Source organism: Chaetodon auriga, chromosome 19 (assembly GCF_051107435.1).
Source record: "Chaetodon auriga isolate fChaAug3 chromosome 19, fChaAug3.hap1, whole genome shotgun sequence".
Classification (NCBI taxonomy): domain Eukaryota; kingdom Metazoa; phylum Chordata; class Actinopteri; order Chaetodontiformes; family Chaetodontidae; genus Chaetodon; species Chaetodon auriga.
Window position 1 is genome coordinate 10,659,986 of NC_135092.1, and position 25,985 is coordinate 10,685,970.

At 40.9% G+C, this 25,985-nt stretch overlaps 1 protein-coding gene across 1 annotated transcript in view; it reads left to right on the forward strand.

Annotated features, from left to right (window-relative positions):
• LOC143338220 (transmembrane protein 132C-like) overlaps positions 1-20,127 on the forward strand; it is a 144,465-nt gene extending 124,338 nt beyond the window's left edge. The window contains exons 7-10 of the mRNA XM_076758464.1: positions 6,335-6,543; positions 9,648-9,957; positions 17,091-17,282; positions 17,807-20,127. Of these exons, the coding sequence (XP_076614579.1) occupies positions 6,335-6,543; positions 9,648-9,957; positions 17,091-17,282; positions 17,807-18,889 (1,794 nt within the window). The 3' untranslated portion in view covers positions 18,890-20,127. The remainder of the gene's footprint in view (positions 1-6,334; positions 6,544-9,647; positions 9,958-17,090; positions 17,283-17,806) is intronic.
• Positions 20,128-25,985: the final 5,858 nt, after the last annotated feature.

Here is a 25,985-nt window from a genome sequence, read left to right on the forward strand (position 1 = left end):
TAATATGTAGACAATCAAGGAAAAGGAGTTGCTGCCAGTGAAGAAACCATGTCGTCATCCCGTATATAGCTGGAATTTCTGCAAAGATCCGAAAGGTATTCTCTAAGCACAACATCCCTGTGTATTTTAAATCTATGAACATACTAAGACAGCATTTGGTTCACACAAAGGACCAGATTCCTACATGTCTAAAGGGTAACATTGTACATGCAGTCAATTTAAGTGAGGAGTGTAAGGTCCTATATATAGGGGAATCTAAACAGCAGCTGAATTGATGCATGTGTCAAAGCAGGCAAGCAGACTCCATGCATTTTCATGCATTTACAACAAAAAATACAACATTTTAATGACCATGGGGTACAAATTCTAGAAGACAGGTGGAGTGGAGCAGCTCTCACTCAACATAGGAGGGGATGGGAGATGCCACCTGTCCTCAACTTATGCTGGTCAAAACTATACTTCAGCACTTTATGGATGAAAAAGTTTGCTTCAGGGAGGAGGAGTACTACCATAAGCTGCTGGGAGTACCATCTACTCTGGCAAGCATGCTTCTGCATTTCAGCAGTCATGTCACTTTTACATCCCAGGTCAGGGAGGAAGGTTTTTAGATGAACACCGAAACATTTTGGTGATTGTTCTTTTGATTGTCCAGTGTGCCTAATTAAGCTTTTCTAACAGTTCACAACCTGGATGTCTTAAGACATTATCTGCATAGATCAAAAGTGAGCAGAGGACCAGTGAAATCAGCAACGTGTCAAATAGGACACAAGCCAGGCACATCGAGCTGTGCTCCGTGGATGAATTCATGGATTCTTCAGCAATGGTGATGCAGCAGAAAGGGAAGAAGAAGAAGGACAGTAGCATCACGCCAAGGTCCACATACAACAACAGATGACTCATAAGCCATCTGCAAACAGCAACATCGTGCAGGTTCCAATGAGAGCAGTAGGTGTGGGGGCACATAATGGTGACAGTGGAAAAGACTGAAAAAGCCTGTGTTTTCACTCCTCTTCACTAAAAGCCTCAACTGGCACACAATCAGGTGAAAGTGAGGGAATCCCATAAAGGTTTAATAGGACAATGCAGACATTGATAATGCATTATACCATCTCACCGGAAAAGGTGTTTGTGTAAGCACCCAAACCCTCTTGATCAAGCCACCAGCACACCTCATTGTTTGTGCAGGCTGTATAGTTCATTCCTGGATTTCAAGAAATGAGGCTTGATTTCCCAGCTGGGGTGAGGGGCTTTTGACATAGTGCCTGTTCAAATATAGGTATACATTTAACTACTGTTTAGCATGAAATGACAATCAAGATATCAACTTTGGTAGAACACAAGTGAAAAGAATTGATTAAGGGGATTCCAGATGCATATTCATTTCAAAATAACATTTGAAACCTTGGTAAACATTTGAAAGTGAGGATCATTTAACACTTTCAACAGTCCTTTTCCTATTTCCAAAAAGGGTTCTTTGGATGAAAATGGCCCTTAATGGAATCCTTGGTCTTACAAAGAACCCTTGAAGAACTCTTTCTTCAGAAGCAAATGGTTAAGGATAGAACCTCAGTCCTTCAGTAGGAATCCTTCTGGAACCCTGATTTCTAAGGGCGTATGACTTTCATCATTTCCTACATCAAAAAGGTTGTTGTTCGAAAGCTGACTGGATGCACTAACAAAAAGAGTTTTCTCAACAGCCCCGGTTTGCAACTTCATTACCACTTGCCAATAACATCACTTTGACAAGCCATAAAGGTGACAGAATGTTCGGCATGAGTGATTACCTATCTTAAGCAGGTTTCAAATCTGTAGAAGTTGATTTTCATCGGCTCTCTGAAAGCTTGGATATTAATCTAAAACCTTATTGAATGCTTCGGGAAATGTTACACAAGACTTGCTGTTAATCTAAAAAATTGCAAAACCGCCAGTGTAATCCAGTAACGGTGTTAGGTAAAGATATATAAAGGAAGAGCTTTTTACTGTGGCAACATTAGATTTAATATCTGCCCTTCAACATGTCCCCATCCTATTATGCAAAAAGACAAGCGTGAAAAAAAAAAAATGAGAGAAATGAGAAAAAATAAACTGTTTGTTCTTAATTGTCAGTATGTGTGAGAAAAAAAGTGTGTCTGTGTTATATAGAGGAGCTGATTTTGTGCATTTCTGTGTACCGTACATGCATATCAGAGAGAAGAGAAGAGGCAGATCTCTCAAAGGGTTTAATTATCCACTGAAGTAGTACCACACATTGTGACGCTGACCTCGGTAGCACACTCCCCTGCCCACCCAACTAGTTTGGGAACAGTAAGTGGTACCCCTCCTCTCTCCACCCTATTTTCAAAGAAAACTCAAAATAAAACACTTTTCGATCGGGAAGCATCTTTTTTTTCCATGAGTGGCTCACAAAAACTTTGAGGGTTAAGTCCTTCTTGCAGCAGGGACCATGTTGACCTTACCCAAAAATTAGCCCAAACCTATTACTGTTTTTCTTCATTTTACCCCATTGAACATCATTATTGGTAATTCACAAAGCATACTAAAGGTTTTTTTTATGCTGACACTACATCTGAAATTTTCAGTCAATTAATAGATTAGTTTATTAGATTATTGTAGATTATTAGCACTAATTGATTAATGAATCATTGTTAAACCACATGGTATTTGAACCCTGCAGTGAATCCATCAGATATGACAGATGTGTCACCAATACACCACAGGAGTTCGGAAATACAGCAGCTTCACTGCAATGCTCAGCCAACACAACAGTGTCCGTTAACTGCACACATAACACTGTATCATAATACAGCTCAGCCTCCCTCTACTGATCACAGGGAATGCAAAACTTACAGTATTACTGCACTAGGGAACACGCGATTGCAACTGTTGTTGCATTCAAACACTTACAATATGGTTCGATTAAGAGTAATTTGATCATGTCCCTGCCAATGGACTACCATTCTTAAACACATATACGACAGTATTTTTTAAAGTAGTCCCTGCTTGCTAATGCAGAGTGATCCCAAATATAAGTCACAGCCAACATGACAGAAAACCCATTTTGTTGTGGGCTGACCTACCCTCTTCTGTTGAAATCCCACTGTTGTAGTGTAGTGGTGCAGGGACCAGCACACCTGTGTCCTCCTGATTTGCACCACTGAGCTTGGTTAAAGCAGCCACTGTCAATGTTTTCCCTGTCGATGTCAGTCGCCTACTCTACCTGTTATCACAAGGCATGCATTACTCTACAAATGAAGCCAGCAATTAGCAGAATTCAGTGGGCCCTTGTTGCTTCTGATTGGCTTCCAGTCACATCCATGCTTTGTGACTGGGGAAAAAAATATTGTTAGAGGAATGTGCTTATGTTTAACAGATCTAAAAACTACCTTGAAATGTAGGGATTTCAACATATCCTCCCCCAGGTCTTTATTTCTACAAGGCAGATTGATTTTGATATAAACTGAGACAAATAGTAATATGAAGCTCAACAAACAGAAACAAAATAAACAGGTGTTTTGATCGTCTGTTTTAACAAGAGTAATACTAGATGTTTCTCTTTATATCACAATTATGTAGAGCCCTAAGGTGTACCCAATAAACCACTGAACCTCACACTAGGATAGACTTTATAGTTTTAGTGAGTCTTTATAGTTTAGAGTGATGGAAATTGCACATGCTTGATGCTCCAAGCTAGAATCCTCTTATGCTCAGTGCCCGAATTTCAGTTAAAGCAATATATTTTTTTGTGAATTTAAGAAATCTTAACATCCTGTACAAAGTAGCCACAGCAGAAATGTCCCATTAAACCATAATGTAAGTGTATGAGCATTTGGATTCTGTGCTGTCCTTATCTGTGTTTGTGCGCGTCAGTCTGGATAAATTTCTAGCCTGCATGGCACAATGGATCGTTTCCTGGGAGAAGTGACATTGATTTGTGCGTGGTTTCATGACACATTAATGGTGATAACAGAAGCTAGAGAGATCAGTAAAGTGCTAAATTTTTCATGCGGCGCAGAATATGTCACCTTACAGAGATCTCAATTAAATCGTTATGCTCACATCATCTCTGATAGGCTGCATGAGGCGAGATAAAGATGGATGTAGACTGCAGAAATAAAATGGAACAAAACTCGAGATTGAGAGGCAGAGATGGGTTGACATAAACTGATTTCAGCATCGGGGTGCGAGAGACAGGCAGAGCGAGGGAGAAAATGAACACAGCAAAAAATAGAGGTAAGGCTTAAGAGACTCAATGAGGAGTGAAGTGGATTCTTTCAGCTCACTCTGCCTTTAGAAACCCTGCAAACTTGTGCATGTCATGTATGTGTGTGTGTGTGTGTGTGTGTGTGTGTGTGTGTGTGTGTGTGTGTGTGTGACTTTTCAGCGTGCACAAACCTCCCAAATAGACTCATTCACGTACAGTATGTAATCCATAATCATCACCTTGCATTAACTGCTCAGCACCAACAAGGGCAAGTGTTTCTCTCAACAATCTAGTATTACATTATTTCTCTCTTTTCCAATGTCTTTATCGGCTTTACAAGACAAGTTGCACGTAAAGCTGCAACTGCCGATCCTCGTAAATCACACCGCTACATAATTTTGATATTGATGTTACACACAAACACATGATAGATGCATTTTGGGTTTCGTTTTCCCATCGTGTGCAACATTTCACAGATGGCTCGATTACGAACCTAAATTTGACTCATGAAAGTGAATCATTTGAACAAAAATCCAGGTGAAATCTGAAAACTTCTCCCCACTAAGAATCGTGCTGTCTGAAGCACAGCCTGTTCTCATTACAGGAAGGCTGAACATGGAGGAGGTACAGTAATACTGTAGTAGAATGAGGATGAGAGCAAAAGTGTGGGAGAGGAAGAGGAATCAAAAGGGAGGAGGAAGAGAGAACTGACAGATACCAAGCTGTCAGTTTTGTTGCTCAGAGATAGGGGCTGGTCTGACATAATTTGAGAGTAAAGCTGCCAAGTTATATGCAAAGACGTGGAGACAGATGACAGTCTTCTTGTGAATGGTCTGTTATAAGGAAGCAACTGTCTGTACTGAAGCCTTCTGCTGAAATTACCAGTTGTGCCAATCAAGCTTATGATGGTATTTGAGATTGAAATGAATTGAAATTTTTCAAACAAAATTTCACGACAGATCGTGAAATAGATTTGGTCCTACAAGAATGTTTGATGAGGAGTGGTGCTTTGAATCTAATGACAGACACTTCTGATGTCCTTGCTATATAATTTCTCTATGTTGGAGACGCATCTGAGAAACCTGACTTGAGTTGTGCTTTTTCCAGCCAATCATAATTCAGTTTGAGTGCGTGTTTTATTCTCTGGTTGGATAAAGCAGGTTTTGTGTCTTTTCTCGGCTCCATCTGTTAAGTTGGACCAAAGTCACACTACTTGCACACATACAGTATTATCTTGCACACACAGGCATTAAAGATGCATCTGCAAACATTCAAACACATACACAGAAGAAGATGAGCAGACCTGACACTTACACTGAAGCATTGCCAAATCTTTCCAGCCTCAAGCACGTCAGAACAGGCTGCTGACAGAAAACCTTGAACTGGACAAAAAGAGCTGAAGATAATCGTCCCCAAAGTGGTCCAAATGACAAAATTTAACTACTACATCATTACACATTTTAGAAAAAAAATACATTTAAATGAGTTCTTTGAAAGTTCCTCTCCTGGAATAGATTAAACCCCTAAATCACTCTTCATCAAAATTACATGTAGAACTTTTCTCCATTAAAAAATTCCTTGATGCCTTAAAAAATCTTGGATATAATCCCACACCTTTGCCTTCATTTAGCATGTACGAAACTATGAATATGCAAATACCCTCCACCTCTATCTCCACCCAGCCCTCCGGCACTTGCCTGGAGCTCCAGCATACCTGCCCACCTTCAACTCTGCTCATCAAATGCACAAACCTAAGCTTGTTTCCCTCTTTGGTAGCTACTGTACGCTACGCAGTGGCAGGCAGTAATATATGAGTAAACCAATTCTGAAGAAGGCCCACCATTTCTCCATTTGCAACTGGAAGCACAACACGTCTCTAGGTCTCCTTAGGTGTGTGACATATGAAACCCTGGCTGTCTGAATCCATGTTTGTGAGACTGTGATTATATACTCATGATATGTCTTGCAGCATGTCAAAAACATCATATGGACATGACAACAAGGTTAAAAATTTGATTTTAATTGGAGGGGGTCTTTAAAGAATTTGAATACTCGTCAGAAGTCCTCCTTCATTCTCTTTTATGACTGTCTCTCATCCTTCTACCTCTCTCATTTCTCCCTTTTTTTCTCCAGGTGTCTGAGCGCTGTGACTATGTGTACGTCAATGGGAAGGAGACAAGAGGAAAGAGCAGGGTGATGCTCAATTTCACCTACAGTTTTCTCAGCGCCCAGCTTGAGATGAGTGTATGGATGCCCCGTCTGCCCTTGCTCATCGATGTGGCCGACCCGGAGCTGAGCCAAATAAAGGGCTGGAGGGTTCCTGTTAGTTCGGGCAACAGAAGGTAAGACCTCATTGTCTATTGCATCTGCACTGGTGTATGCACCAATTTTGAATTGTACACTGCAGCAGCTTTACTCAATCCTTCTTTAACTCTTGAATGAGCTGAACCGTCGGTCTACATGCAAAATAGATTTTTAGCTTCATCCATGTATCACAGCACAAGTTTGCCATTTTAAAATAGTCCCAGGACATGTCTGAATTTATTAATCTAGGTCATTAAGCAGGGAAGTTTTTAACAAACCCTGCATGAGAATCCAAATCACATTCTTCACTTGGTAAACTAAATGAAGGCTACAATAAATTGGTTTGCTGCTGTTGGTGCACACATAGAGGCATAAAATGCAGGTGCAGTTGGAGAGTTGGTATAATAAGTGTCTAATAATTCAGTCTCCCAAAAGGTACTTATGCTGAATAAGAAATGAGTAATAATGTCAAGCATTACAGAGCATGGACAAAATTCCTGAGGCTGAAAAGGGACACAACCCACAATGATCTGCACAGAGTGAGATGTATAAAATAGCTTTAATACAAATATTTGAATAAGTGATTTTTCTTTAAATTATTAAAATAGAAATAACCCTATTTAAATTAAAATGAATGATCCTTGAGGCTAACTGACTAATTTTCATTTAATAATAGCTATTATAATTTTTTTTTTATTGTGATCATACAGACAGTAACTATGGTGAAGACATGAAGGATGAACTTTTTGTCTGTCTGTAATGGAAAAAGTAATGAAAATGTTCCATGTGCCACAATGTTTAGGCCCTTCATCAAAGTCAGGGTATTACAATTTATGCCATTTAAAGAAAATCAATATGTGATGTAGAGGCTGACATATACATTCTCTTTATTATTGGTGATTTATTCAAACTAATAAAGAGTGAGAACATAAAGTCACAATTTGGACTGGATACATTAGAAATGGCAACATTGCTGCCATTTAATTTTTAGGGTGTGTGAATGCTCTCAAGTCTCACTTAGCACCAACAGTGAATGTTTGAAATATATCATATAAATAGTACATTCTTCCCACAAAGTCACTGCAGTGACATTTCCCATTGGCCTACACCCCACAGGGTGGCACTCTAACACAAATGCCCCCTGCTATCCACACCCGACCACATCGGTCATGTCTGTCAAGTGCATCACTGCATGAGGGATGCATGATATGTGAGGTTTATGTGCATATTTGTAAGAGAGAAAGCAAAACGGAGAAAAGAAAATGTTTTCTTGCCTACGGCTTATCAGTATGTGCGCTCATTCACATTCACATAAGCGGCATAAGCCAGCTCATTACACTCCGGCACCTTGGCTGACCTGTCACTCACTGCTACAAACATGACCTGACCTCATGTTTCTGTTGCCAGCCACAAATGTCACCTTGGTTTAGATTGCCGTCCCTTCACTGATGTGGAATAAGGGAAGGGGAGGGGATGCTGAAGGGAGGTTAGGATCTAAGCCAAGCCATTGGGCCACAGCATGTTAACCTGTCAGCCCGTTTTTCTGCCTGACCGGCCATGCCTCATTAAACCTAATGGAAACTGTCACTGTCACTCCCCCCCGCCACCTGACTGTTAGAGAGAAAGATGCAGGAAGAGCTCAAAGAGTAAGAGAATAAAGGTGAGTGGAGAGAGAGGGAGGAGAGAGAGAGAGAGAGAAAGAGAGAGAGAGAGAGAGAGAGAGAGAGAGAGAGAAAGAGTGAGTTGAAAAATAGATCATAGGAAAGTCGAGTCTGAAGCTGTTGTGAGAAATGTCGAGTATGAGCTGGGAATGCAGCATGAGAGATGACAATGACAATGCACACGATAACAAACATAGACATATATCCAGTGATAAAGAGTGATGGAAGATACAGTGTGGATGGATAAGAGTGATGTGTGCACATAATAGCCATTGCAATGTTTCTCTTCATCATCAACATTGTTGACTCTTTGGAACGGATCAGTCTCACAAGGCCACATTTTACCCGCCACTGCAGCTCCCACGGCTCAGCCTGGAGAACAAAGAATTCGATATGTTGTTGTTTAATATGATGCATTACAGTAGCAAAAGGGAGCAGTTTGCGTCTACAAGCAGTTTAAATGTATTTTGTGAAAGAATTGGGACTTTACTTCCTTTACTTTGCTTTGACATCCAGTTAATCATGAATTGAGATAAACTGCTTCTAAAATTTAATATAGTCGAGCAAAATAGAATGAAATGCAGCCAAGTAATCATCATCATGTGTTCTAAATTTGCATTTCAGCAATATATTAATCTTAGAAAGTACAGTAAAATTTGTATCAAACATCTGTATCAGTATCTGTGTCATAAACATTTTGCCTAGTAATGGCTGTGACTGTATTTTATCTATTTAAATTGTACTACATCATCTATTTGTAGCAATGTTTCCATGTCTTATTAGGTCCACAGCAGCACCTATTTTCCTTCTGTAATTTTTGCAGAATTCCTCCAATGTTTCCCACTAAAGGATATTTTCCCCCTTCCTTTCTTTCCTACCTTCTCCAGTCCAATGTGAGCCTGTTAATGTGATAAAAGGCCATATAAACTTGACTTAAACAGCAGGAAAAGAATAGAACAAATGTGTCACAAAATTCCCCTACTGGGTTTGCATTTGCTACAAAACATATCTTCTGAGATGGCTATATCTGCAAAGTGTTTGCCGTGGGCCAAATAAATGGCAGACATACAGCAAAATATCAGTTGCCCTTTTAAAGAAAATGAGAGCGCAAGCAAGGCAGCCGTTTGTCTCTGCAAGCTGTTTTTAATGGATTTTTGAAAACACTGGGAGCGTACGACTTTCGGGAGGTCGGCAAAACCTGCAGCACAACAGACAGTAGAGGTTTTGACTGCAGTAAAAACATCAGAGGGCATTAATGGTGATAAGAAAAAATGAATTGCAATGATAGGAAAAACTATAATTGTACTGGCGATAACCTTCAAAGTGTCTTTTTCTTCAGACACAAAGAGCTTTCAGTTCTTTTTACCCCAGAAACAACCTGGAGTATACTTAGGCTATCTGTCTCTACAGCCCTCACTGCTGTAACCGAGCTGTATTTCATTCCCATTGCTCATCTGCTCCTTATTTCCCCACTCCTGTAGGTATGAGAGGGTCACTGATGACAAGGATGAAGACGATGCAGCTGACCAGAGGACAGAGAACAGTTGTGTGGCCCAGTATCAGAGCACCACCCTGCGAGTCCTCACACACTTTGTGGCAGATGCTGGAGAAGTAAGAGGAGCCTCGGAGGAGGACGGACTGGGCCAGCCGAACTTCCTGCTGGGTAGCGACTGGCAGGTGGAGGTGACACAACTGGTCAAGGATTCTCTGAGGCTGGTGGACCCGAAGGTTGCACAACTGCTGGAGGGCCAAGTCCTAATAGGGCTGAGTGCTGGAACCACCAAGCTACAGGTTGTATGTGTGTGTGTGTGTGTGTGTTTTGGTAACCTGATAAGCAAACTGTGTTGTAATTTCGATTCACTTCATTAGTCAGTCTGACATCATGCTGATGTTCATGTTAGCAGTTTCTGTCTGAGTTCGGGGGGGGGGCATGGGGGGTTTGCTTTCCCCAAAATCAGTAGTGACACATCCGTTTTGTTGAAAAAAAAAAATTTAGGCGACACAGAAGCTGCCGTAGCTTTGCTAGGACCAATGAATTACATTTGTCATGTCAATAAATGGAATATGCTTTAATTAAGTCAGCGTAGTAAAGCTGTAAAGCTGCGTCAGTTCTCGTCCATGCTTGCTGGCATTTTTGTGGCAATTTTTCTGTTGTCAGTTTTCTCACTCTGACACGGGACCAATAAAGCTCTAACTGGCTCAGTTCTTTTTCCAATGAAGGAAACAGCTATCAGCAAGCACAGCATAGGAACTGTTTCAATCGTTGAACCAATCTGATACAGGTCCAGCACTAGGCTTATGTTTTGGGAAAGTCAGAGACAATCCTCACATAAGAAAATCTATAACAATATATTGATTTTGATGCAGGGTGTACTTTTTCTCTGTTCACAACATGATATTAAATAACACAGTGGAGAGGAGAAGCTCCACTAATCAATACTTTCTATGTGAACAATGGATCAACACGTAAGTAATGTGAAAATGGTCGCTTATAGTGAGGAAGTGACAGGGGAAACTGCATCCCTGCAAGGTTTTTGGCCTCCTGTGAGCTCATTGTTTTGGTTGTACAGCTCACAATTTTCACTCTCATTAATCCTGTTTCCTGCAGCAACAAGCATCTGATAAACCCTCATGTACACTGTCTGCCCAGCACCAAACACCACATAGACAATTATTTAATTAGAATTAACAACTGGCAAGTGAACAAGGTGGAGGATCTAGGAGCAAACATAGTTATTTTTCATAGAGGTAGGTGGAGAAAAGAATTATTACATTTCCATTCATCATGTAGCCATGACTGAATAAATTCTGATGTTGTCCTTCATCCTCTGGATGCATAAAATAGGAAATTCATCGCAAATACATAAGTGCATAATCATATAAGACTTTTTGTTTTTTTAGGTTCTTACGCTCACAGAAAGAAGGAATGAATGTAGCATTTAGTAAGCAGTTTGTATGTCAAAAAACAACTAAGAAAGTGAATTTAGCACATGTGGAGTAAGACAGTCCCGGTTTGGCAGTGGCAAGGGATGGAGTCACAAAAATAACTACATTGATTGCAGCATTGCACAAATAGTGAAGCCTATCATGAGCTGACAGACAAACATGCCTTTGTAGCACGTCTAATAAAAGCTTGCACCTCTGCGGTCTTGTTCTCCCTCTTTTTCACACACACATACAAACAGTAAGAATTCTACAGTATTTATAGAATGACTGAAATACATGGGGCACCTATGAGTCGCGACATGAGTGCCCGCAGCAAAACATGGCCTTTACAATCTCAACTGAAGTTGCTACACTGACCTTAGAAATACACAACGGCCTTCTCCTGTTTAGCCTCACTAGAATTAAGCAGAAAAGTGGAAAATAATTAAACACAAATGGCCAACAATAAATAAAAAGAGCTATGGACACTGTGGCGGGTGCAACAAGCAATATTAGGCTACAGAAATGAAATAACTGCAACTTAAACAGCAGAATAAAACATCACTAAGGCGGACAGCAAGGAGATATATAAACAATATAAACTCCAGAGCAGCATCAGCCACAAATACACATAAAACAAAGGGAGCAAAAACTTATAGAACTGTGTAAAACACAGTTACAATCTATTTAAAAAATATTAAAATTCAGTAAATACCTCGTTGTTCCAAAGGCAATGGGACAAGCAATGCAAACTTGTGGGTGTTTTTACATTGCACATTAAAATAAATCAATCAAATCAATATGTAATCATGAGCCTGCATCCTACTTTAAATCTCCTCAGAAAGCACGGCTGGCACACATCCTACAAAGATGGAGAGTGTGTAGCAGCTAAAAAACCCCCCTCTGCACTGCCTAAGTGATGCGTCACGTCTGTTCACCATGTACTACAACCAGGTCCTTGGTCAGGACAGTAAATGTGCCCACTCGCACTGTAAATCAACATCAATCTGGCATTTACAAGAAAGCACAAGAGCTGTGAAGAGCTATGAGGAGCTGCATGCACTGCGTGATTATATATGTGTGAGATACAGTGCTTCATCACTGTTAGCCAGTGACTGGAAAGATATGTGAGATCACCTTGTTTTAAGTTAGACGCTAATGTAATGGAAAAAAGAGAAGCTGAAAATGTGTGCCGCTCAATACCATTCATATTACTTAAAAGTTAGCATCTGTTAACATCTTACTGATCTGTGCAGATGTTATATGGTGGTATGAGGGGTAATGGCTCTGTAAGCCATTTAACAGACTGTATAACGAAAGCCACAAATGCTGCACAACACTACTACACTACTATTACACTAGTACAGGGTTTGATCAAATAAGGGAATAACGTTCAATGTAATGCAGTGCAAAACAGCAGCCCTGCAACAATATACGACATTTATAATGCTTCTAAAAACTGTTATAAAGCCTGTCAGAAAGGCTTTATTTGAGGTCATTTTTAGGATGAAACGTAAGCTAATTTTGAGGCTATAGTTGATGGTGGTGTTATATTGGATTACATAGACTTAATGAATGGAATAAATGCAGATATGCAGTACATGAGAGTGGGACACATGAAAAAAGCTTTTTTACTCTATATCTCTGCACTCACTCGCTCCATCACATCCTTAATTTTAATTCACATCAATTTTCGGTCAGAGTTCAATCACAAGTTCTTTCTAGTTGTTGACACTGAAATCCAAGTGTAATCACCATAGTTAGCGTGGAGCTTTACAAAAATAAATGGGATTTTAACCCATAAGAGATATGGAAATGAAGGAATAATTTCAGATATTATGTTGGTTCCTGTTTCCATTCCTACTTCATGTAGATCTCACAAAGTGAATTATAATTGCTGATACCTATCGTAAGTGAGCAAATCTGTTCCTTGAAATGCAAACTATATAACTGCGCATAAAGTTAATTGTACCGCTGACTGCAGGCATGGTTTTTATAGTTAACGCTATGACTAATTAATCAATAATTTTGTTATGTTACTTAAGTGTTTCTGTGTAGTCTTTGGTCTGCCGCCCAGGTGGTCCGTGGAAAGGTTAAATCATTCTGAATGAAAACATGCTCTTGATTTAGGACAAAGCTTTTGGGCTTAATCCAGAGAAATCATGTAAACACTCAGTGAGATAGACAAACAAAGCAAAGCATGAAATCAGTTCAACGAGCCACTAAGGTTATGTATTTGGGTGGCTTTCCTAATTTTCCTAAAAACAACCCATTTCAATATCATCATTTCCTCTGGCCTTTATTTCCCAAGTAATTCCTTCACAGTTAGGGTTAACGTGTGTGATCTTTCAGGATCTGATTACGATGATCAGGAAATCACAACCAACGTCCAAAAAGTCTGCACAAACTAATCAAGTCAATTAAAATGGATTATAGAATCACTTGGCAACAAATTTCATTATCAATCAGCTTGGTCTATGTTGGCCAGTAAGCCAATGCCGTGCCTTGTATAGCTCATATGATGAATTCCAGGAAAAAAGGAAGTTAATAAACTTCTACCTTTATATCTTTTTTTACCATACAGTTCAGTGGTATTGCAGGTGCAGACTGATTTCAGTGATATACTGTTAAATTATTCTGAGTTCACGTGCTGGTTCAAGGCTCCAAAATCTGAGATATCAGTTGCCTACCAAACGGCACTGTCATCGAGAGCTATGCTGTCAGAAAGTCAAACCCAGAGGACACAAAATAAGCAAACATGGACATTGTGCAAAGGATTATGTGAACTTGAGAACTCCTTCATTAAAAAAAATGAAAGGAGCCCTGCCTCAATCATCCAAGAAACACAGTGCTAATACATTTTCATGTGCCCCAATTTCTTAAGGCTTTGAATGCATAACGCATTAGGAGTTTTATTTTGATCAAACTGTTCAGAATTACAATGAAGGACTTGGATTTGACAATTAAATGACAGCCAAGGATTTCAAAAGGCCACTGAGGTATTAGAAGATTCCATATTGGCCATAGAATTGGTAATTTCATCACTAATAGACTGGGCTGCAAGTTCAATGGTGCATCAGGAGAAATGAATGAATCCTTTTAAGCACTGTCTGTCTGACATGTTATGGATTGAGTAGTGGCATACATAACACATTTTGCTATTAACCTTTGCAAAGGTGTCAGCATGATGAGTCAAAGCGACATTGGTCTGGTCAACATGGCTTATATGTAATATTGTTGGTTGCACGAAACTGGATCCAGGTGCAAATGGAATTCTGTGGGGTCGGGTAGTGAAAGCCCGGCGAGATTTGGACAGAAATCATACAAGACCACACTCAAGACCACACTGACAGCTTTGAATTGTAAGAGGGAAGCCTGGAAGGGGTCTCTAATTGCTCTCTGGGGGTGGAATGAAGCAACCTGTAAACTCTGGAACTGGTGTGAGGAAGGGACTTGACGTGCCTGGTGGAGGATTCTTACCACTATGGATGCAATCTTTCTAATGGGGTGAAGTTAAGACACAACATCTCGGAAAACTGGACAAATGACTGAGGAGAAGGGATCTGATGACTTCCATAGAATCAAGGAAAGACGCCTTGACATCCCTGAAAGGAGAGCAGCAGAAAGTCTGGACATTTGTTGGTATGTAGTCAGGGTTAGGTTAAGAGGATTGCTGATCAATTTGAGGGATGCTGAGCAATTTGAGGGATGCAAAAATTCTCCTGACATGTTGTGTTTGGGGTTTATTGCACATTCTGGCATCTTTAGAGTAGTACATTCTTTTCATGGCTTGAAGTCGTCAGCTTTTTTTGCTGGGAGAAAGTGATGCAGAACTTCTTGCACTTTACACTTAGGTACTCCACTTCTTTCAGTAACTTAAGCTCCTTGATGGCAAAGAATGTAGCGTCTTTTGAATTCAGCCTGATTTGATTTTAATATAAAGCAAACAGTCTGTCTAGTTGCAGTGCCGACGATGGCCACTGCAAATTGTCCCTAGTGTTTTCCTTTTCCCCTTATCCCTTCATGTTTCTGTCTGTCTGTCTGTTCCCATGTCTGTCTGAGGCTGGGCGGGGCCTCCTACTCTCTCTGCTGTCTCCCGCCTAATCATCTGCGCACCTGCTGCGTATCAGGCTCATCAAACCAGCACTATTTAAGTGTGGCTTTCTTCACTGCTGATGGCCAGTTTGTCCCAATAAATTTTCTTTTGTTCATTCATTCTGCCTACTGGTTGCAATTTTTGAGTCCAGTAAACATTTTAGAGGCATAGTCTTAACAGAGGCAGGTGGAGGCAAAGCAAATGTGATGATGATGCTGGTTTCAGAATGCCCTTTGGCTACCAGAAGTGCAACTGACGACTTTACACATGAAGCCAGACTCTAATATAATTCAACTTAAAAATGATTTTTTTTTTTTCCCCCATAAAGCATTTTGTGCCATTGCTTATTTGGCTTTCTGTTTATCTGTTGAAAAAATGTATAAAATAACAACTTCAGACTTTGGAAACTGTTCTGCCACTTTTTGCCTTTACCCTCATCTCAAGCATAAGGTTAACTTTTTCCCATTTTCTTTTGAGATTACATGGATTTTAGCTGTGTTTAACATTCAAGGATATCAGTGTCACTGTGTGGGAAGCAAACGGGAAAATGAAATGAGGTAAACTGAAAGGGAAGAAAACAGGGAAAAGGATCTGTACAAATGAGGCAGTGATCACTGTTGACAGTTCATTATGGCTGGTAAATGCAGCCATGCGGGGGCGGCTGAAGGAGAGACTGGAGCCCTAATTGGAGCGGATGGGAGGGATTCTCATCTCATAACAATATCACAACTATTTACATGCTTACACCTCTGGCAACTCATGAAAATGGAGAATGCATGAGAAGTTTGGAGATTCTGTGTTTGTATACAGGGTTAGGAGCATTATTATGTTAGTATGTGTTTGTTTATATAATCACAATATTTCTTTATCCATGCAGAGTACTTGTGCATGTGGTGTCCGTTACTCAATAGCTAGGATTAAAGAACAAGTGCAATTTCTTGTTCCATTTACATATATTTTTATTGACACAGTATCTAAACAAGTATAGGGAGATTGTCCTCCCAAGAAAAATAACTGCACCTGTTGTTCCAGCAAAAGCCCAATAACGGCATAAACATTCAAGTAACAAAGCCCATTGGCAGCCATAGTAATTATAAATCTTGGCCAATAGGAGCAAAGGAGGAAGTTAGGTAACTGCATAGTCGAGGGACAAAGTCCACATAGGATGTTGGGATGGATGGAAGAGTCAACAAACTGTTTGTCATTCATGGTGTCCTACCTACTGTCTACCAATCATTACTCAACCTTAACCCAGTGAGCATTATAATAACCATGACAGCGATGGTTTCTTAACCCTTAAGTAGTCATTTTATCTCAAACCATGATGTTCTAGTGCCTGAAAATAACCAAACCTTGACCAAAGTATTGTCACATAATAAAACCGATTTATTTTTCCAGCCGTGATTTCAGCAGTTTTGTAGAGCAGACAAATGATGTCATCTAGTCAAAGAGGCATCAGATATAAAAGGTTTTTATGTGTCATTCAATTTGGAGGACTTTTTGCCAAAGGTTTAGGCTGATATTTGGCTCAACGTAGTGTACTCTTAGAATACATGTTTTGTGCTTTCTTTAAAACCCAGTTTTGCAGAACTGAACTACAAGGTGACATTCCATCAAAGTTGCAGACAGATATGGGTCTAAATATCTGTTTTGATACCAATTTCTGCTTTGAGTACCACTGGAACCCAGAGTGCATGGGCAAATTCAGAGAAGTAACTTCAAAGGCATTTTCATGACAAAAGTCCATTTAGAGTGCAGGCTTCAGCTTGTAGGGCATCTGTTGACATCATTGTCAACAACAGTTGCCACAAGCAAATTGGCTCTTCCTCTTCATTCACAGCAACAATGTCATCTCAGATCTTAATGGACTATCATGAGTGGAAGGTGTTTGCGTGTGTTGCAGGTGCTGTCCCCTCTGACATCATCAGTCTTGGCTGAGAGGAGCATCAGGGTTCTGGATGATAAAGTGAGTGTGACAGAGCTGGGGGTGCAGTTGGTATCTGGACTGTCTCTGTCCCTGCAGCTCAGCCCAGGGAGCAACAGAGCCATCGTCGCCACTGCAACCACACAGGAAGTCATTGAATCGCTCAAACAGGTACAAATCCAAGACAAGCAAATATCTAGCACCATTTTAAATCTTTAATCAAGTCTAATCCTTTCTGTATTACCACTGTATCGTGCTTTGTATTTTGCTTACGAGTCCAGGGCTGGATCAGTGCTATTATGGAATCTATGATATTCATTGAAGTCTTTCCTTTATAATTAATTCACTCTTGATATAGTGAAGCCATCTCTTTGATTTGCATATCCGACCACTGAACAGCTCTGTTATTCCTGTAATTATAATTTCAAATGGAAAAAAGGCTACTGTCTCTTCCCTTGGAGAGAAAAGAATATTGGCTTTCAGGAGAATAGTTTCATATCCACTCTATTGTTTCTACGAGCCTTTCGACTGTAATTAAGGCTCACTTTTGCTTCCACCATGTTCCTCTGTTTTATTTTCCAGTCATTCTTGTGCATTGGCTGGAAATGTGCAGATTACTGTTTTTGGAGTTATTTTCGGGGTTATTTGGGTTACTGCTGTTGTACCAATTTCTGTTTGTATGTGTGCTTTCTTAGGAGTCCCTCATCAGTGCTTGGCTCCAGTTCAGTGATGGATCTATGACTCCTCTAGACAACTACAATCCTGCCCATTTTACCCTGGCAGCCACCTCTTTGGATGAACAGGTGGTGGTGGTGCAACGCAGTACAGCATGGAAGTGGCCCATTATTGTTGCCAAAGGCGAAGGTCAGGGTTTACTTGTGCGTGTTGAAATGAGCCAATCAGAGGTGTGCCAGAAAGGAAAACGACGTACTATCTTAGCCACTGGAATGGCAAACATACAGATAAGGCTTGGTCAGGCAGGGGAGCAATATAGACAACCAGGAGACCGGCGAACACGTCCTGATCCTCCATATTATGGTGGATCTATCTCTGACATGGAAACTGGGTTAATCAACCGTGGACCCACAACCATCAGGGGCCATGTCCCAGTGCGACCTAATGGGGGCCGTCTATCAGCGGACAGCGGGGCCAGGGTCCCAAGCGAGTTCTCTGAATTTCCAGACAAGGCAGAGCTGCCTCGTAGCCGCAGCACTGATGAGGACTTGTTACCATCCCGACGAGGTCTGACAGACCTGGAGATTGGAATGTATGCCCTGCTGGGGGTCTTCTGTCTGGCCATCCTGGTTTTTCTCATTAACTGCATCTCTTATGCATATAAGTACCGTAGCAAGCAGCTGTCCCTGGAGGCCCCAGAAGCCATGCCCCATGCCCACGACTGGGTTTGGCTGGGCCAAGAGGAGGGCCTATGTTTGCAACAACAGCAGCAGGACGAGCTGGGCGGTACCCTGGAGGAAGGTAGTCAACTATTAAATGGAGGCATCCAGCGTGGTAATAATGGTGTGGGAGGCTGTAGTTCGAGTGGGAGGGATCACAGGAATGAGTCACTTAATTCACCCACCACCAAGAGAAAGAGGGTGAAGTTTACCACCTTTTCCAATGTCAAGTCTAGTAATGGATGTCCTGTGCTCAGCCCATTAGCACTAGTGCAGACCAGTGAGATAAAATGGGTATGTCCGGACATCGAGCTTGGGGACTCAAAGGATCTTAGGAACTACATGGAAAAGCTGAATGAGAATGCAATTAAGAACATTGCATAGGGGGTACTGGGTGTTTTCAATGAACTAAAGAGAAACTCACCTGAATGCCTTCAGAATAAGGAGGGAATGAGGGTTGGAGGAAGGAAAGGAAAGAGGAAAAGAATGAAGGGTGCAGAACACAAACTGGGGATGCTGTTTAACTGTACCTCACCATAACAACAGGATACAGCATTCAGCCTCTGTTGTTTCCATGACGGTACGCAGGAAGGGTAAAGCAACAGACTACAAAGAGACATGATTTGCAACGACACAACAGCATAGTTATAAAGGGGAAAATGTGAACTTGATATTGTTGCTTAACTTAAATGTATGTTGTTTGTCTTTAACTGAGGTTCAGTTTCCTTTTCTATGCGCCATGTACTTTGTTTTATGTATTCTTTTTTAAATCATCATGTTTTAATGTTGTATTTGTTGTACTTTTTGCGCTTTGTTGCTTTTTTTAAGAGTTGCTGTATGCTCTGTACCACATGTCAGCAATTATAGACTCTAGGAGAGAAGAGTTAAAAGCAATTTTGTATTGTATATAAATGCAGAGTTTGATTTCAAGGTATTATATGTACAGTATCATTTTGTAAAGTGCTGTTTGGTTTTGTTTTGGTTTGGTTTTGTAGTTTAGTTTTTGTTTTGTTTTGTCTCCAGAATCCAGATCCATGCATGATGTTATTAAAGAGGAGGCATGTGTGTCTGATCTGGTACCTGAAATGAAAGTGTGTAGATAACTAATACCAATACCGCTGGAGACATGTCGGTTTAATATTATTGAATTCATTCATCATGGGGCTGAGAATTGGGTTGGTTTCAGTATGTTGATATTGGTTTAAAACATTTTGTTAGCCTGTGCATTTTCCCGTCTTACGTTGCCGTTTCTGTGGCCCCCTTTGACTCAGTTGCATACTTCACTTCATATAAAGAAGACTTTTTACACTACTTTAAATCTTGATATGGCCTGATTAGAAAAGGAACTAGTTTCAATAGTTTCAATATTCAAGAGAAAAACACCATCAAGTGAATCAATGGACAATCACATAAGTAATTTTTTAAACTACTGTATACGACATTTTGGAGCCCAGAAAAAGAATCATGACAGTGAATGGACAAATGCTCACTAACTGAAGTGAAAGCCCAAAGTCTGACCTTTTCTTTCTTTTATCATATGTCAGTAATGGTCCATCGTTTTCTATCTCTGTTTTGAAATTGGCTGCTGGACTAATTAAAACTGAAGGTGACTCTTCTCCATCATGCTGCTGTGTGATTCATTTTTCTGGTTGTTGTATTCTTCTCAAGTCGCTCTTGTTTTGCCCATCTGACTGGTTTATGTGAGTACACAGACAGTGGCTTCATCAAATATCAAAATGAAGTGCCTGTTGTTGTTGACAGTCAGTGCAGCTGCCAGCTGAAGCAGGAGAGATAAGTTATCTTGCACCTATCATCCCACCACTCGAAATCACCGAATACATTCGCATATTCATTTATTTTCTCAACCCAGTGCATGAGTGTGAGGTATTGTCTATGAAAGACAAAATGGTCACTTAAAAGATTTCCTTTTCGGAAGACTCTCCATTATTATTATTATTATTATGATTATTTAACCATAATGTTTTAAAATAGTGATGGATACTGGTAATAAAAAGCATAAGAAGCCAAAAAAGTAATGCTGCATCCAATAGAGGCAGATATAAAGTCAAGTAAGGTAAACATTCTTATCATCTGCTTTAAGCACCATGTAATACTACTTGTAAGTATCATTTGTGTATCATAATCAGCTGTTAAAAAGGGTCTTGGCGAAGTGCACCAGAGCCCTAAAAAGCTTCTGAACCTCTCAGACCATTTTTCCCCACAGCCAACATGCTCCCCTTTCTAAAAGGGCAACCTACTTAGAGATTACTTAGTTCAGTCTTATTACATGGTAATGCGGCATTTCTATGCAATTTGTCTTGCCCACTTACTGTACCAATGAATCTACAGTGCTCAGATATAATTTGCAACCTAATTAAAACAAACTCAAGGACCTGTGCAATGGAGATGTCCTCAGGTTAGCTGGAAAACCTTTTCTCGTAAGCATGTTATTTAAAAGATGGAGCACTCTGATAGTGATGTGCATTTTACAAATAGCACAATGTTTTCAGTCAATAAAAAATCTCAATAGATATTCTAAAATGAAAGCTTGTGCAACATCCAAATGAAAACTGTGCATCTCTACAAGGTCAAGGTGATGTGATGGTCGAACAATAAATCAAAGAAATTTCAATGTTTTATCTATAATTAAAAACAGAGAGGGTGCTGACTACTTCCTGCTCTGCTATAGTGCAGATGCATTTTCTTCCTTTGCTCTTTCTCTTGCTTTTCTCTGATGTGTTTTCATTTAGCCATTTTTTAACTGCAGGTCTTATGAAGTGTTTCCCTGTGCAACTGAAGTTTGAACGTTCATTGGGAGGGCAATTTTATCGACTTTCAGCAGCCTTCAGTTCCCAAACAGCAACTGATTGGACTACTGACAGCAGTGCCTTGGACAACACCGTGCCTCTTTGTTCATCCGCATTGATGACATGCACAGACTGCCATAAATAAACGGAAGATATTTGTACTTTAAACCAGGAGATTTGCACTAGAGAAGACTTGTGAACTGTATGATACTCTCTCAATGTCTCCCACTGGTGTGGGATTTAAATGGACAGCTAAGTCTAAATGACACCATAACTTTTCACAAACTTACTGAAACAAAAACATTGAAGTCATCTGCTGTGCCTGGGATTTCTTCCAAGTGGGACAACCCCTGTGCATAACTTAAATATAAGTGCAGAACTGTACTCCCACTGAGGGCAGCAATTATGGCTTCAATTCAGCCAACTTCAATCCTGGACACCTGGAGGGCAACCAGAAGTGGACATAAACACACGACAGTCACCCTCAACATTAAAATTAGAAAAAAAAAAAAGTTTGAATCATTCATAAATCTCGAGACAGCAGTGGAGATGGGTGCTGATAAGAATGGACAAAGGAGAATTATGAAGAATTTGAGGAAACAGAAAAAGACATGAATGGAAATGGAGTAGATTTCATTGAACTGTCTGATGTCCAGTTGTTTATTAGTGGTCTACTGCCAGCAGTCAACAGAGGGATCAACAGGTTCGGCAGAATGTTATAATTGAATACATGGCTCAGCAAAGCCTTTGGTCTGAAAGGGATCAACTACATGGATGACTTTAATCTGTTCCGCGGACGCTGGCATCTTGTCAGAGCAGACTGCCTCCACCCAAGCAGATCTGGAGTGCCGATCGACCTTTTTTGGTTCAGCCTGCGTCACCCGTCGGCCAGGCCTAAGACGATGCACCCTGACGCACAGAAGCCTCCAACACCACAGCCTCATCGTCAGGTTGACAACCAGCTCACATGGCTGCAGCTTTAGCAGCAGGGAAACAAAACACCACATTCTGTACGTTAAAAACCAGACTATGAATCAGTTTTCTAATTCCACCTCCCTATGTTCCCCTCTGTCCTGGCTCAGCCCTTTTGGTATTCACTGACAAAATGGAAGAGCTGGTTAATGCTGGCACTAAACTCACCCTTTGTGTTCTGCCATGCCATTGACTCCACCCCAACCATGCACATTCTGTAGCACTGACCTTGCTGATAATAAGGATGACAGAGAGAGAAAACAGCTGTCTCTTGCCTGTGTTGTTGAGCCTGATAAGGCCAAAGAAGTCACCAAAAGTTTGCCTCATCAGTCTCCCCGCTCTTCCCCACTTGGGGGTCTCTCTAACACACTGAGATCAGATACATAAGGTGAGATAAGACTTTATTGATCCCTCACTGAGGAAATTCAATTAAAGATAATTAATTAGATAAAAAAAAAAAAAAATCAACTATAGAGAAGGCATGATACCACTACACTGAACAAAATTATGAATGCAACACTTTTGTTTTTGCTCCCATTTTTCATGAGCTGAACTCAAAGATCTAAAACATTTTCTATATACACAAAAGACCATTTCTCTCAAATATTGTTCACAAATCTGTCTAAATCTGTGTTAGTGAGCACTTCTCCTTTGCCGAGATAATCCATCCCACCTCATTGGTATGGCATATCAAGATCCTGATTAGACAGCATGATTATTGCACAGGTGTGCCTTAGGCTGGCCACAATCAAAGGCCACTCTGAAATGTGTAGTTTTGCTTTATTGGGGTGTTCTGGGGGGTCAGAAAACCAGTCAGCATCTGGTGTGACCACCATTTGCCTCACGTAGTGCAACACACCTCCTTCGCATAGAGTTGATCAGGTTGTTGATTGTGGTCTGTGGAATGTTGGTCCACTCCTTTTCAATGGCTGTGCAAAGTTGCTGGATATTTGCAGGACCTGGAACACGCTGTCATATACGTCGATCCAGAGCATCCCAAATATGCTCAATGGGTGATATGTCCAGTGAGTGGGATGTTTTCAGCTTCCAGGAATTGGGTACAGGTCCTTGTAACATGGGGCCGTGCATTATCATGCTGCAACATGAACTGATGGTTGTGGCACAATGAATGGCAAAACAATGGGCCTCAGGATCTCGTCACGGTATCTCTGTGCATTCAAAATGTCATCAATAAAATGCACCTGTGTCCGTTGTACATGACACGACACATGCCTGCCCATACCATAACCCCACCGCCACCGTGGGTCACTTGATCCACAATGTTGACATCAGCAAACCGCTCACCCACACGACGCCACACACGCTGTCTGCCATCTGCCCTGAACAGTGAAAACCGGGATTCACCCATGAAGAGAACACCTCTCCAACGTGCCAGACGCCATTGAATGTGAGCACTTGCCCACTCAAGTCGGTTACGACGATGAACTGCAGAGAGGTCGAGACCCCGATGAGGATGACGAGCGTGCAGATGAGCTTCATGGAGATGGTTTCTGACAGTTTGTGCAGAAATTCTTTGGTTATGCAAACCGATTGTTGCAGCAGCTGTCCGGGTGGCTGGTCTCAGACGATCCTGGAGGTGAACATGCTGGATGTGGAGGTCCTGGGCTGTTGTGGTTACACGTGGTCTGTGGTTGTGAGGCCTTTTGGACGTACTGCCAAATTGTCTGAAACGCCTTTGAAGATGGCTTATGGTAGAGAAATGAACATTCAATTCATGGGCAACAGCTCTGATGGACATTCCTGCAGTCAGCATGCCAATTGCACACTTCCTCAAAACTTGCAACATCTGTGGCATTGTGCTGTGTGATAAAACTACACATTTCAGAGTGGCCTTTAATTGTGGCCAGCCTAAGGCACACCTGTGCAATAACCATACTGTCTAATCAGCATCTCGATATGCCACACCTGTGAGGTGGGAGGGATTATCTCAGCAAAGGAGAAGTACTCACTAACACAGATTTAAACAGATTTGTGAACAATATTTGAGAGAAATGGTCTTTTGTGTCTATAGAAAAAGTTTTAGATCTTTGAGTTCAGCTCATGAAAAATGGGAGCAAAAACAGATGTGTTGCATTTATATTTTCAGTCAAATCAACTGAACTGTTTTTTGAACAAAACCAGTGGAGCATGTGGTGCAGTTTGGATAGTGAAGATAAGGTTAGGTCTGTGAAAAAACAATTTCCCACATCCAACCTATGATCCAGTTATTTAATTGGTTTCAAATGATGCTCAAAGTTCACACAGTTTCTATGACTGTCCCTAAATATTAAACACTGCAACATTGCTCCAGCATGTGTGCCTACAATAGATGCATACAACAGGCTAGCCAGCACATACAGAGCAAAGCAACAGAAAAATGCTAAAACTCACAGGTTCTAAGTTTGACGTCAGTATCGATCCATCCTTGACCTTCAGTGTTGAAGAGAATCTTGCTTTGTATTGGCCCTCAAAGCAATCAAAGCAAAGTAAAATGTATAGCACACACATACAGCCTGAGAGTGTCCAAGCTGTTGTTGTTGGCATATTTCCATCAAGTTAATCCACTGGAATAGAAAACTTTTGTGTTGGTTCTGGCAGCCAACAGCAGAGAAATTGACATACTTCACTTGTAATGTTATCTTCCATCAGTTTTATATCTAGAAAAATAGCAGTTACTGCGCATAAGTCGAGTTCTATAAATACATGAGAAGCCCTCTGCTTTCATGTTCAAGCAAAACTTTTATTACAGCAATGACGGTGTTGTAAATTCCATGTTGTGGCATCACGTGACCCTGGTGACAGTAATGAAAAGGTCTACCCCAAGCACAGAAAAAAGAGAAGAGCTTTGGTCACACAGGGTTCCTGCCCCACCTCTGCTCCCAACAATATGTGTCCTGAAAACATATTGAACAGTGACCTCAACATCAAAGTATGGAGAAGCATCATTTGGCTATCGTGCACCACAGAGCTGGACCAAACTGCCAGAGTGTATTAGACTTGCATCAACGTGCTTTTGAATGAACCTGAAATAATTATCACTTACCATCTTGTTCTCCTATCCTGTATTTATGTGCCTGTTCATTTTCATTTCCTTGAAAAAGGTCTCACAGCTTTTCCTGCCTCCAGCAGGGTCAGCACTTGCCCTCCTGACCATCCTTTAACCGCTCTTTAATCCTCCAGGCTGTCACTGACTGCCTGTCCTATTTTCTGTCAACTTTTATCAACTTCTCCTTGACATCAGGCTGCCGACATTCACTTAGCCATTGTTGCAAGAAATCAAACCTTGATGCATCTCATGTCTAAAACCAGAGCCTCTTTTATTCCGTTCCAAAAATCTTAACCTCTCGCTAACATCTCACTGGACATTCTTATCGCGTCGGACAGCCCTCTCTGCTCCACTGACGTTTTTCTACCTGCCACTGAGGCACTTTAGACTGTTACAGCTGCCTTTCACTCCTCAGTCTTCACCCTTAGACTTGTGCCTGTGTCCTCAACACTGAACTGCCAGGTATTCCTCTGGCTGACACAGGAATCTCTGGGTCTGTACTCGTGCTCACTAACTAACAGCTGACAGCCACTGTCAGGTATAATGGAACAGACCCCTGTCACCATTATGAACCATCTCCACTGACATTCACTATACCCATACATCACTAGTTATCCCCTTTTCGCAAATTTTGCGACCGTTGCTATGCCAACAA